The sequence below is a fragment of the Brachypodium distachyon genome, chromosome 2 (assembly GCF_000005505.3).
Source record: "Brachypodium distachyon strain Bd21 chromosome 2, Brachypodium_distachyon_v3.0, whole genome shotgun sequence".
In the NCBI taxonomy this organism is placed as follows: Eukaryota; Viridiplantae; Streptophyta; class Magnoliopsida; order Poales; family Poaceae; genus Brachypodium; species Brachypodium distachyon.
Genome location: NC_016132.3, coordinates 52,426,833 through 52,440,471, shown reverse-complemented (window position 1 = coordinate 52,440,471; position 13,639 = coordinate 52,426,833). Strand labels below are relative to the sequence as shown.

Below are 13,639 nucleotides of genomic sequence, written 5' to 3'. Positions count from 1 at the left end.
GACAAATTTAGAGAAATGATTGACCTTTTAGATGGGAATTGGGGTTAATTAGGTATAGGTACAATTACTTGAAATTTCAGATTGAATTCATGCACCAATTTCGTACGAGTCAAACAAGTAGGTTTCTGAAATCCAAAATAAGTTTTATGATTCCAAACCCAAATGACGAGAACCAAACAAGCTCAAAATAGCCTTGATCTTCAGGATTAAATATTAAACTCGGTATACATAGTTCAGGAGGTAAAGCCTCTCCCAGAATGAAGCAAAGCTAGCTATGTTGTGCACATTATGTCCATGATAAAAAAAAACAAAGGACATACTATGACAAGAACGGGCAAGCGCACCGCCGTGGTACTGCTAATTCTCTTTTTTTCACTAGGTTTTAAAGTTGATTTTGTCCAAGGCAACTATAAAACCTAGAACAGAGAAAGTGCAATAATATCCAATATAAAAACATAGTAAGAAGTATGTAAAATGTAACAGTACGTACAAATTACAACTGCAGACAGGCATGCACATGGGTAAGCACGGCTATCGTCCCCACAACAAAACTTTTTTAAAAGTATTTAGCAATATTTGTAATCATGTTGGATCACCAATCATGTTATGTATGTCAAGAACATTTGGCCCCTACGCTCAGCAACACAAGAACTTCCTCATATTAGCCTTCATATAACCAAATCGTGGCTCTGCCCCTAAATGCAGAAATGTTGTACTGGTGGCCGTAATTCCGGCCGGATGGCAGGAAACGTGCAATGAGAACCAACATAGGAATACGGTAGAAGAACTGAAGTATGCATCTATGTAGAAATACGGTAGAAAAAACAAACTTGTCAATTTGCAAAAACTATTTCTCAGTCGCCTAAGAAATAGTTATTTCTCAATCGCCTAAGAAATTAATAGTTGTTTCTCGGTCGACAATCGTACTCATCCAATGAAAATTTTCTTATTCATCGGGCATACATTAAATCTTACACGAATCTAAATGATTGAATAAAAATGTTGTTATCATCAACTAAGAAATATTTATTTCTCAGTCGTCTAAGAAATAGCAAAACCGACATGAATAAACATTTCTAATTGGGATCCCCTTTTGAAAATCTCGCCAAAAAGAACACACGATGAACATGGATTTTGATTTGTTTTGAAAACACTGACTTTTTGGAGTTTAGATCGAAGGTACCAGCTCTTAAGGATGTAAGAGATCTGCTTGTTCCTACAGCTCAAGTATAACAACAGATGTTTGTTCAAACAACCGCTGGTTTCTAAAAGAGATAGGCCTGATCGGGGCGGGGAGCAGTCGCCACCTGTCTGTCATTTTTGTACCCATCTGCAAACCCCCCCCCCCCCGCCCGGCCCTTTGCTGGAGTTTATTTTAAGAAACGACTTCCTGTACGGTCCTCCCGGAGTCCACAACACCGCGTACAGCGTCACCTGGCTCCTGTGAAGCGCTTCCAAACCTGGGCTGAGCTCTGCAGCTGCCACGACCTTTCTTCCCGGCCCATCCACCTCACTCCTCTATATAAGAGCCGCCCCCGCCATTCATCCTCTACTTCCGCCCATCCCCGCCACCAGAACACTGCCTGGCTAATAACTTCTCTTCTTCTTATTACTCACTCGCGCATCCCAGCGCAAACACCTCCGCACGCACGGAGCACACGAACTCTAACCAACGGCCAGCAAGAATTATTAACCATGCAGGCGCAGTCCCGTCTCATGAGCTCGGCGGCGTCGGCGGCGGACGAGCGGTACTACGAGGCGGTGGTGAGGGAGCTGCGGCGCGGGCACGAGCTGACGGCGCAGCTGCAGGCGGAGGCGGCGCGCGCGCTGCGCGGGCAGGGCCAGGCCGAGGCCACCGCCGCATTCATCCTGCGGGAGGTCTCCCGCGCCTTCACCGTCTGCATCTCCATCATGGGCGGCGCCGCCCCGGCCACGCCGCTCGCCGAGGCAGCGACAGCCCCGGCGGGCGCCGCGCGCCGTCCTAGAGATGACGGCGCCCCGAGAAAGTGAGTAGTCGCCTAAATTAGCTAGTACAGTAAAACATGCCTGTCGCAGATGAAACAAAGCTGTTTGTTGGAACAGTGACATTATTATCAAGTGATTAAGTAGGGACGTGTAGATCTGATTCTGTGGAGTGCATTGTTTTTGTTTTAACAGAACAATAGAGACAAGCTCGCCCAACTCCGACGGGTACATGTGGAGGAAGTACGGCCAGAAGAGGATCATGAAGACCAGGTTCCCAAGGTTAATTAATTTCCTCGATCTCTATACATACAACTCGGTTCCGATAGTTTATCCTATCCCGGGAATTGATTAATAACATGCATGGAGTTGAAATTTAAGTTGCCATGTCGCTATAAGAAGAACAGAAACTATATAAAGCCTAAGGTTAAGTTTAGGCTGCGACGCTTCTAGCTAGCCAGGAACACAGCGCGTGCTGCAGGATAACAGAAATTAAAACGTGCGTTGCATGATTGGGTTCGGGGTTCGCCTTGGATGGACACATGCAGTGGCACCGTGAGATTGATTGGGGACTATCCTTAGTAGTAGTACTCCTGCGAAAAGGACAAACACGAAATGTTGCTTCTTGACACGCGCTGGCCGTGGACGCCTCTAGAAAAATGATGATTCTTGAGAGCAGCCGAACGGGTCCCCGTTCTCCCACACGTTCGAAAGCATCATCGCAAAAGGTAAAGTGTCGATTTTGGAGGTGGAACAAAGTCGAGAGTCAGTTTGATCCTGACGCTTGTTTCCTTTTTCAAGTAAAAAAATGTTTTACTGACCCGCTTCTTGTCCCCGAAAGTTCAGTTTTGTGGCGTTCGCCCCCGCGCGCGGAATCTTCGTGTGCCTTAATTTATCACGGTGAACGCTGCCTAGTCCCTCAAAAAAGAGTGCTAACTAGAGTTGGGTTACTGATTTGGTAATTTGTCCCCCGCACTGGAGTATTTTATCACAGGCATCTCCTGCTTACGTCACTGCCCACTAATTAATCCTTTTTATGCGACGTCACCACGGGCCGCCATATGCTCGCTAAAGATGAGATCGAGCACCTAACCTAACTCACGTGCGCACTGAACGAATCTTAATCCTTACTCGTTTACTCCTGTCACAAAAACTAATCCTTACTCGGTTACTCGGTACTACACGCAGGTGCTACTACAGATGCAGCCACCACCGCGAGCGCGGGTGCCCGGCCACGAAGCAGGTCCAGGAGCAGCAGCACGGCGACGGCGCCGACCACCCGAAGACGTACCTCGTCATCTACGTCCACGAGCACACGTGCCGCACGACGCCGCCGCCGTCCGCCGAGCCCGAGGCGCCGGTCGTGGCGCGCGGCCGTTTAGCCCGCGACGACGACGCGGTGCCGCTGGATGGTGGCCGCGGCGCCAAGGAGGAGCTCGAGCGCCAGGTGCTCGTCTCGTCCCTCGCCTGCGTGCTCCAGGGCCGCCACACCGACACTACTACTTGGGGCGGCGCGCCCGCGCCGGGGGCCGGGTCCTCTTCGTCGTCGCAGCTGGGCCGCGTTAGTGCTGACGACGCCGGCGCGTCTGCTTCGCTCAACGCACTGCTGGCCACCGCGATGCCGCCGCTAACGTCGTCGCTCGGCGCCGGGGAGGAGGAGGAGGAGCTGGACGTCATGGACTACGACGTGCCGGCCGACACGGCGCTGTGTTTCGGCGGCCCGTCGTACGGGATGCGTGACGACGACATGCTGCTTTAATTTGAGATCGTAGATCGAGTTTCAGGAATCTACATCTCACACGCCGGCGCCCAGCGGTTCATCATCTATCGTCCGTGTTTACGACGACGACACGAGACAAAGATACGCCCAGTCTTAATTACTGTAGCCAGGTTCGGTATATACGTGCGGTAAAAAAAATAAAGATACGTACGGGTATTTGTATTTCTTGTATTGCGAGAATACGGGCCATATATATATATAGAAGTATTTAATTAATTATATATAGGTCGGACACTCTCCCTGTTATTTTATGGTGTGGTATTGTAAGCCTCGGGAAGAATGCGATATTGTAAGGTTGTCCCAAATAAATAATGGGCAACGATTAATAAGAATGCTAAAGGGGTAAATATATACTAATCCCTCCGTTCCTAAATACTTGTCACTGTTTTAATTCAAGTTTGCACTAAAACAACGACAAATATTTAGCAACGGAGGGAGTATATTGCTGTAAAAAAAGGGGCTAAATATTTATACATCCATAGAACCTGGATAATCGCTTTCTAATTTTGATAGTCTCTGTGTCGTTGTTCTCATCTACATTTTGCTATTTTCTTGTCCGAAAGAGCTATCCTCCAAAATGCATGACCTTGTCTTTTCTTAAGTCCATTTGGTTTAAAAAGCCACTCTCTCTCGAATGAAACACTCCCTCCGATCATAATTAATATATTGTCAAAATATTACATGTATCCAGACACTTTTTAGGCATAAATACATCCATATTCAGGCAAATTTGAGACAATTAATATGGATATCGCAGGGAGTATCTGAATTGAAATCCATTTTCATCTTTGTGTTCGGTTCAACAAGATTTTGGAAATTAGATACAATTGGATATGTTTCGAGGACTTTTCCAGATTTTCTAGTGTGTTTTTGCACCAATTTTATTGCGTCGTTCATAGTGTCTCTCCACATTCCGCATTGGATCCAACGACAGAGTTTCTAATGTGTCTTTGCATTGGCTCCAACTGTGCGGTTCTTACCCTGTTTCTACACTCATTGCTACTAGTACTACACAAGTCCTACCGTGTGTAACCGCACAATTCTTACTATGGTTTCTGCACTACTGGTTCCAACTGCACAATTCCTACCGATTTTCTCACCACTGGTTCCAATCGCATATTCCTACTACAATTTTCATTGTCTTCTATTGTGTCATGCACCGTTTTCTTTTGCATTTTGGTATTTTTTTTTGCAACTGTACAATTTCTATTGCATTTTTGCATTGGTCCTACTACACAATTCTTGTTTTATTTCTACATGGGTTCAAACGACATAATTTTATTTGTGTTTCCACACTTGTCCCAACTGCATTTGTTCAAAGTTTAAAACAACAATTGTCCCTAATTGTTTTTCGACCGAGAAATTGTCAAAAAACTACTTCCTCCATCCAAAATTAAGTGACTCAAATTTGTCTAAAAATGGATGTATCTATATATACTAAAGAGACGTTTGGATACATGTAATATTTTAACACTTAATATGTGACGGAGGGAGCAGTAAAAAGAACTAGTGGCAAGATTACCGTCATGCGACCATGTGGAAGTCCTTAGTCTTAGGGGTGTTTACCAAATTTATGTTTTTTCCTGATAAATGTTTACCTTAAAATTGATCCCTTTGATTAAAAAACTACAAGCTAGGTTGCAAAAGATAAGTGCTCTTGTCATGTTGACGAGACGACAATTATACATATGTTTTTGAATAGTGAGCCTGAGATTTTGTATAGTCTAGTTTGGAAACTACCTTTGGAGTGTTGATAAGAAAGGACGGGCGTTGATCCTAGAGGATGCATGTTAGTATTAAAGAAGAGAATATTATCTTTCTCCCATCCATGCCATGTATTCTTTGCGCACAAAACAAGCCATGTATTTGTGGAATTGCTGGTCACGTATTTGGTCTACACTTCTAAAACTAGAAGATTAGAACTTGTCTATGTATCCGTGTGTTTCCAATTGGAACGGGTGGTGGTCAAACATCTATTTACCCAACGTAATAAGTGACGATGTAGTCGTCAAATCGGAGTATTTTGCTTCTTATGAAGTGTGTACTTGCGGCGATTTGATTAGTCCGTGTCCATCCATGATGCAGAGGGCCCAAGGTGTACTCTCTGTTAGCTATCAATTGATGTTGCATCGAGGTCAGTAAATTTTTTTGTTACCGAAAACCTCGTGTTTTCACAATAATTTAGCAAGATGTGCGTATTTATCACGTCTTTGTCAGCCAGGGGGAGCATGCTGGCAAAGATGTATGCATGCTTCAGGGGACTGCGAGCTTGACTGCTTCCGGTGGTTTGCATGCTCGCGCGCGCGCGCGGTCGTTGTTAGTCAAAAGAACGGGCCGTTCGTTCTGTTTGACTGTTCTTTCCGAAAGCTGCTACATTGTACTCGTACGAGTACTAGCACATCAAACCACCTCTCAGAATAAAACGTTACGTCAAATCAAAGCATAGCGAGAAATAGACACATCATATATACTTATTGTTGTTAACTAAATACAGACGTACGTAGCCAGGGGACAGATTTTCCATTTATTTTCGGATGATTGTGACCGTTTGCTTTAGCTAGTGTGTGACCTCATCGATCGGTTTGACCGACGAAATTTGCTTAGTATTTTGCTGGTTGCATCGCACGGTAAAGAGCGTTATAAGAGAGAGCAGGCTTAATGGGACAGGTGCGCGCGTTAGAAACTACACAGTACTCCTGTTGTAGTAACAAATTAAACTACACATCCCAAGGCTAAACCTTGACCAAAATACAATTATTATGGTACAGAATCCATATAATCCATATCTTATCGATCAAATGGATGATTAAAGTTAAATCCTGAAATACACATGAACATATCCTAAACTACAACTGAGTGGTATATCTCAGTCAGCCGTGCGTACGCAAACGTCATACATTACTGGCCTCGGTCGTGTCGGAGGGCACGTGCTCAGACAGTGAAATTTTGCCACCCCCGAGTGAGTGCTCGGTCACCCGGGACGTGCTGAGAACGGACGTTTGGCAAAGAGACCCGACCCTGACCAAGAGATGAACGTGTTTTCTTCTTAAAAATTCAACCCCTCAAATGACAGGAGGGCTCTCGTATTTAGGCCAAGAATGGTTTCCATGTGAAGTTACAACTTTGCACCTAGGCAATTTACGGTTTTGCCACCGGGCGCAACACACGGCCCAGTGCTAATTTTGTCGTTTCATACTAAACCTTCTTGCTTCCTTGTACGGTGCTTCCAATGTACGGACCCGCGTCGATCTTGTTTCGGACGTCGTCGCATGCCATTGCGCGCCATGCCTCTCGAAGAAGTTCACCCGGGCCTCGGGTGACTTCTTAACGGCACGCCACGCCACGCCATGTCTCCCGGTGAGGTTCACGTACCCGGCCCTCAGGTGACTCCCTCGCGCCATTGGCACCCCGCGACGCACCATGTCTCCCGGGAAGGTCTGCCACTTCCTCGCGCCATGTCTCCCGGACAGGTTCGCCCGGGTCTTGGATGACTTGTCCGTGATGCCATCGTGTACCACGCGGCGCCTCATCCTCGCAAGGCGTTTCATCAAGTTAATCGATATGTGAGAGTGGTTTCTAAAAAGAAATCAACACAATACACATTTGTAATGCCGCAAATTTTAAATCTAAATTTGACCCACACTTCATAAAGGAAGAAGACAAGTGAGGCTATGACTAGCTAGCTAGTGTACTTACTCCTTTCTAAAATATAAGGTATTGTTGAAGTATTAGGAAATTGCTCTTCTTTCCGTTTCAACTCGAGCTTTTCATGGTATCAAAGCCACGAGATCTCGAGTTTGAGACTCGGCTGGGGTAATTAAATTGTAGCCGATTTTCGGTGCACGTTTAGGCCTATGAGAGCCACTATTTGCCCCCATCACTTCTGTCATCCCGCATCTGGCTCTACAAAAAACAAATCCTCAATGCTCGTACTACCTTAATTGATGACCTGGTGTGCATGCATGCATGACTACCGCGCACCACTCATGATGATTTTCTCTCGTCTCCACGATCCTCTAAATTGGTCTTGTATTTCAGAAAGTATAGTGAGTACGGAGTTCAAATATGACACGACAAGTATGATGTTGATACTGTTCACGTTCACGGTCTAATTTGCCTGCCTTTTTGTTTCTTGAGCTGTGAATTAATTGAATTGGGACCTAAAATTTTTGCGGCAGCGGTAGATGCATGCATGTTGTCAAATTCCGCCCGAGCTTTTCAAAAGTTTACGAATATTGCACGCCGATAATATTGCAGCCGATAATCGACTTCTTGTCGTTTGCTGGGGCTTTACTTTGGGTCTGGACCACGATGGTACAACACTACAGCTAGCAGCCTTGTCTGACAGTGACATCACGCGCTCGCGTCACGCTCCGCCGCCGCGTCGACGTCACGCGTGCCCGTATGCGCGTTGGTTCGTGTTCATCCGCTGCCGTCCGATGGCGAAGTCTGTTGATCGTGTGGCTATATATCGCGCGCTCTTCCGGGTTCCGGCCCGCACGTGAACAACATTGAGCCGCTAAAGCCAAAAGCTTCCGTTCCCGTTTCGTTCCGGCCTTCCGGGTGCCTTTATTAGCGATCAGCTTCTGAGAAAGAGAGTTCGTCCATCGGTTTGTGCGCAGGGGATAAATACTTGGCCCATATAAACACGGGGTATGTACGTCCAGGTGTGCGTATCCGCGTTTGCATATACAGTGGAGTAGCTTGTACTCCGTACTTCTGTAGATTGGCTTTAAAAAAACAGATTTTGTAGAGCGCCTTATATATATTGGTTTATCACAAAACCATCTATTTTGGTGTTAGAGTATCAGAAAACCACAATTAATCGGAGCCATTTTTTCCGTTAAACTTTTTTTTGCGCAAATCCGTTAACCTAGACTGTGGGGTAAGTTTTCACATGAAACATATACTATCCCATATTAATTTGTTTGAAAGCATATTGGACAACGTAGGTCTACTTTTTTCTTCTTTCAGAAAAAAAACACATTTTGGAGTGTCATAAAAAAAACTACAAGTATACATACAGATCTCTGCTAAAATGTCATTGATAAAGCTTTTCATTTGTGGGCTACAGAAAAAAAAATGTACACATTATAAGTGAAAAACTAAAAACTTTCAATCCTTGCAATTAATCTCAAGCAAATAGATCAGATGAAAGGTGAAATCTCTAATCACTTAAACATATTTTTATGAAAACCCACTAAATCTCAATCAGTCTCACCTTGTTTCTCCGAAACTCGTGACGCTTCAATCTTGACCATCCTCAGCTGATCTGACACTACACTGTAGAAGTTTGAGGTTTTCACTTAACAACAGTTCTAGTCTGATACGCCCTCTCTCGATATGTATGCATGCATGTAAGCTTCTTTTATTAAGACATAGTGTTTTTGTTGTTGAAAAACTAAGTTCATTGGAGCGCAGAGTCCGTCGTTGGTCCGTTACTACCAAACATACTACTCCCTCCGTCCCATATTAAGTGTCGAAATATTACATGTTTCTAGACTTATTTTAGTATATAGATACGTCCATATTTACAATTTAAGTTATTTAATATGGGACGGAGGAAGTACTAAAATGAGAGATTTGGTCTCGTGAAAAAATAAAAAATAAAAATCATGATTTATTTAAAAATAAGGGTGACGATTGTGGCTTTATGATAGTTTAACATAAATTTATATGGGCAGTTTCTAACTATTTCTCAGTGTATGATTTCTTATATTCAATTCTTGACAATGGTACTAAAAAAAATACTACTCCTAAGCAACGGTACTCCCTCCATTTCACAATACATCCCATATAGATTTATACACTTGGACTAAGAAAACTCTAGTTTATAGTGCCTGGCCATTCTTATTGGATCAAAATTAAATGGATGTGTATAGTGCTATGTGCGGGAGTCAAGAAAAAAGTGATGTGTATTATAGAACAAATGAGAAAAAAATTATATACTTCCTCTGTCCAATAAAAGATGTCTCAAATTTGCCAAAATTTGAATGTATCTAGACATGACTTAGTGTATATATGCATTCAAATTTAGATATCCTTTGACTAATTTGTTTTGTGAAATGGATCGATGAAGTAGCAAACTAGAGGATGTTCCTCGAAATTCCCGGAGATGATAAGCCGGGGTCGTCATATATTTGTTGGACGTGCATGCCACACGCAACTCACGAGTCGTTCAACTTTGAAGACCCAGACTTCCGCGAAAGCAAGGACACGTTCTACCGAGTTAATACTGATCTCACTGAGGACCCCTTAGCTAGGTAGCCACTGCACAGAGTGAGCCAGTGTCACACTTGTGTGTTCCGCATTGCTGGGCCAAGTCACCGTTCAACCCGTACGTCTAAAATAGCATATCACGATCTTTGACAACCGATCAAGATGCACTGCGTCGTACTCGCTCCGTCTCATATTAATTGATTTTTTCTATTACATGTATAAACATTTTTTAGACATATATACATTCATATTTAGACAATTTTAAGTCACTTAACATGCAGTAGTTATTATGCTTTGCGGCAGGTGATGTGTGCCCACAAACAAAATAGAGTATGACGTATATTCACGCCCACGCTGACGCTGGCGGAAACGGAGGGCCACACAAGAAATAGCTATAGATCTCCATCATCTCGCCCATATTCTCTTCCACCGGTGGCGGCGGCAGCATGGAGGAAGCTGGCGACGACCATGACGACGGAGCCGCAGCTCTGCCAATGACTACGTTGGCAAGGCACTTGGCCATGATTTTGTTTTCCAGTTCGGTGCTGGTACCGACGTGTTGTGGAGGATCAAAGTGGTCGTTCCTTGCCGTGGTGTTCGTCGTGCTGATATTTTCTGTAGGATGCAGTTGTTGGCACGTGTGTTCGTTCACGTAGGTGATGAGAAACATTGGGCGGTGGTCGCTGCTGTTGTCCTGCTGCTGCACTTGCTTCTTAGCCCTGCAGCCGCGCTCATGGCTATACATGCATTTGTAGTAGTACCTGCATATGTACAAATACAGGTAGAGATCAGGCAGCTAGGCCCAGTTCACAATTGCTACAGACACACTCGCTCGGTTTCATGATTCTTGTCTTAAGTTTGCGTAAAAATTGGATATATCTATTTTTAAAAAGTGTTTAGATACATGTAATATTTTGACATGAATTATGTAATATTTTGACAAAAATTATGGACGGAGGAAGTACTCCCTCTATTTCAAAATACACCTCATATAGTTTTGTGCACTTGGACTAAGATAGCTCTCGTTTCTAGTGTCTGATCACTCATATTGTGTTAATAATAAATGAATCTGAGTAGTTATTGGTTAAGTGCGGGTACCAAGAGAATATGAAGTGTATTGTGAAACAAATGAGAAAAATGTATACACATTATTAGGCTGGTCATAGTGAGAAGTAACATAAAGTAGTAATATATGTATGTTAGTACTTTTAAGTTACTAACTTCATAATGGGTATTAACTTATTTGTAGTGTCATGCATTATATCATTTATTATGGTGTAGACTCATCTTGCTTTATTTGTGTAATATTATGGTAACATATCTAGCTACCACATCCCTCTTTTTTTTCATTTATTATCATGGCATGACACCAAAATGCTTAATTGGCACTTATGTTACTACTTAACTTACTCTCACTATGACTAGCCTTGTATTGTGGAATGGAGGGAGTAGTAGATTACGTTGTGTCTACTGTGAGCGTGTGTGAGGACCGAGGCAAGGGACACGTCGAAATTATTTCCCTGTTCCCCGTCGAGTTGCACGAGCATTTTGCTGGCTTGACGTTGTTGACAAGTCGTACGTGGGAAATGTGCATCCAGAACGCGCGTACCATTAGTTCCAGAAAGCAAATCGTGGGAATTGATTGACTCGGTTTGCAGTCCATTAGACTCGCACTCTGCTTGGCATTATACTTGCTCTGTCTTTTCATGTAAGGCGCACACCAGGCCGCACGAGGCCACCGGTGAAAATCTTAACTACTCTCAGTTTCCATATGAGATCGCACACGGCAGGAATTATATACGTGGTTGCATGCGCATGAAACTAGCTAGGGATGATTGATTCCTCTTCTCACTTGCTAAACAAATCAACAAAATTATGTTGCATGCACTGAAATTAGGCAGATTTGTTTCCTTCGGTGAATAATGCGTTAATATTCGTGCTGATTTTATACGCTTTATATAAAGAAATGGAGGAAGTACGATGGCAATCGTGCTTGTATAACTAGCTTTTGGTTATTTCTAGTTCTAATATTTTTAGCAAAACAAATCTATTTTAGTAGCCATATTTCACAACACATTATAAATTAAGTTCTATTCCCTCCGTTACATAATTCTTGTCGAAATATTACATGTATCTAAACGTTTTTTTTAGGAATAGATACATCCATTTTTGGGCAAATTTGAGACAAGAATTATGAAAAGGAGGGAGTACACAACAAAATTCCACATGCATCTTTACACCTACAAAGATTAAGTTGGCGGCAGCGGTCTGTCACATCTTTAACATCGCACGGGTATTATGCTAGTTTCTCTGGATGGCTTGACCGTTGGGTTGTAACTAGGTGACCAAACCAGAGAGACTTAATCTAGACCCATGTTTCTAAGTTTTTTTTCATGTTTTCTCCGCCACTTCCTCAGGCCGATCTTCTTGTCGATCCCCTTGGGAATAAGTAACGTGTTGTTGTGTTGTTTTGAAAGAAATATAGTTCTAGCCAAGTAGGCTCATCATGTTCTATGCATGCCAAATTTCATAATCAAATTCATTGTTTTGGTTTTGACAGATGATTCTTGGTTCGATCTTGTTTTTTTTTTCATATCTCATACTTTTGTTTTTAAGACCACTTAAGATTGGTGGAATGCGAATTTTCTCCTGACACCATATACATAAATGATTTTGCTATATTAATTTGCCTGATTTTTAGTTGAAGAAAACTCGATTCCTCAACCGTTTGGATATGGTTTGTGTTTTAAGATTCGAAACGAATGATGAAAAAAGAAGAGTAAAATGACATCTGGATACTAATCCAATAGTTCTAATTCATCAACTTAGGTTTAAACCTTTTGGTAAAAAATCAGGCGCATGTGATATAGCCACACCCATAATTAATACTCCAAGAGTTATACAGGAATGTTGAGTCTATTGAGTGCCTTTTTTTAACGAATGCATTAGAGTAAATAGTTTGGTTCAACCATGCATACCATTTATTTTAGTTATTGCTAGTGATATATTTCAAGGAACTAAACTGAAGTAGCATGTAAATATTTTTGGTTCAACCATGTAACCATGTAAATATTTTTTCGAAAAGAAAGACAAAACTTGCATATCAATTGCAGATTAACAGGATAACCTGGGATTACGGAAATCATTAGCTTCACCTTGCAAATATTCTGTTCCGAATGTTCTTTTGTCCATATTTTCTCCATTGGGAACCATCCTTGTAAGGCGAGGATGTAATCTCCTCTCTCGTAACCTTCTGTCCTCTACTCTTTGTGAGGGGAGCAGGGGTGACTTGTTCTCCACTGATATATATACGTTGGTTCATAGAAACAATAGAGTAATTTAGCCAGGAAAATATTGACAGGAATCAATATTTGTAAACAAGTAGTGTTACCTGATGCGTTTATCTTTGGCTGGAGTGTGCTTGCCGGTGCCACCGTGCGTCGTTGCCTTGGGGCATGGCGCCGTCCTCACTTCCCCTGCTGTACTGCTGTCGCCAGGATTCAGCATGAACAGAGACACCTTCAGCACCTGAGAGAGCCCTTGGATCATCTCCACAGCCACCTTCTGGCCACGCCAATCGAGGGGGCGTCTGAGCAATTCCAGGAGGCTGGCGTTGAGATTATACCCGCCTTCGAGCTCCTGCCGCAGCTGTTCCACAGCATCTTTCCCTAGTGCCAT

At 43.2% G+C, this 13,639-nt stretch overlaps 2 protein-coding genes across 2 annotated transcripts; one reads left to right on the top strand and one right to left on the bottom strand.

Moving 5' to 3' along the window:
• The first annotated feature begins 1,508 nt into the window (after positions 1 to 1,508).
• On the top strand, positions 1,509 to 4,115 carry LOC104583345 (WRKY transcription factor SUSIBA2). The gene is made up of 3 exons (XM_014898442.2): positions 1,509 to 2,006; positions 2,158 to 2,244; positions 3,151 to 4,115. The coding sequence occupies exons 1-3, from the start codon at positions 1,696 to 1,698 to the stop codon at positions 3,719 to 3,721; spliced, it is 969 nt and encodes a 322-aa protein (XP_014753928.1). The 5' UTR covers positions 1,509 to 1,695; the 3' UTR covers positions 3,722 to 4,115.
• Positions 4,116 to 10,304: 6,189 nt separating this feature from the next.
• Positions 10,305 to 13,639, bottom strand: LOC104583344 (probable WRKY transcription factor 70). Its single transcript, XM_024458862.1, has 3 exons — positions 13,353 to 13,639; positions 13,117 to 13,260; positions 10,305 to 10,722 (listed from the first exon to the last, which is right to left on the bottom strand). The coding sequence occupies exons 1-3, from the start codon at positions 13,637 to 13,639 to the stop codon at positions 10,305 to 10,307; spliced, it is 849 nt and encodes a 282-aa protein (XP_024314630.1).

Bases quoted from the DNA above. Each gene is read 5' to 3' on its own strand.
- LOC104583345 (XM_014898442.2), top strand. From the start codon at position 1,696: ATGCAGGCGCAGTCCCGTCTCATGAGCTCGGCGGCGTCGGCGGCGGAC. The intron at 2,007-2,157 runs GTGAGTAGTCGC...TTGTTTTAACAG, and splicing joins GATGACGGCGCCCCGAGAAA to AACAATAGAGACAAGCTCGC. The intron at 2,245-3,150 runs GTTAATTAATTT...TACTACACGCAG, and splicing joins ATGAAGACCAGGTTCCCAAG to GTGCTACTACAGATGCAGCC.
- LOC104583344 (XM_024458862.1), bottom strand. From the start codon at position 13,639: ATGGCACTAGGGAAAGATGCTGTGGAACAGCTGCGGCAGGAGCTCGAA. The intron at 13,261-13,352 runs GTAACACTACTT...TATATATATCAG, and splicing joins GCCAAAGATAAACGCATCAG to TGGAGAACAAGTCACCCCTG. The intron at 10,723-13,116 runs GTGAAGCTAATG...GTACATATGCAG, and splicing joins CGGAACAGAATATTTGCAAG to GTACTACTACAAATGCATGT.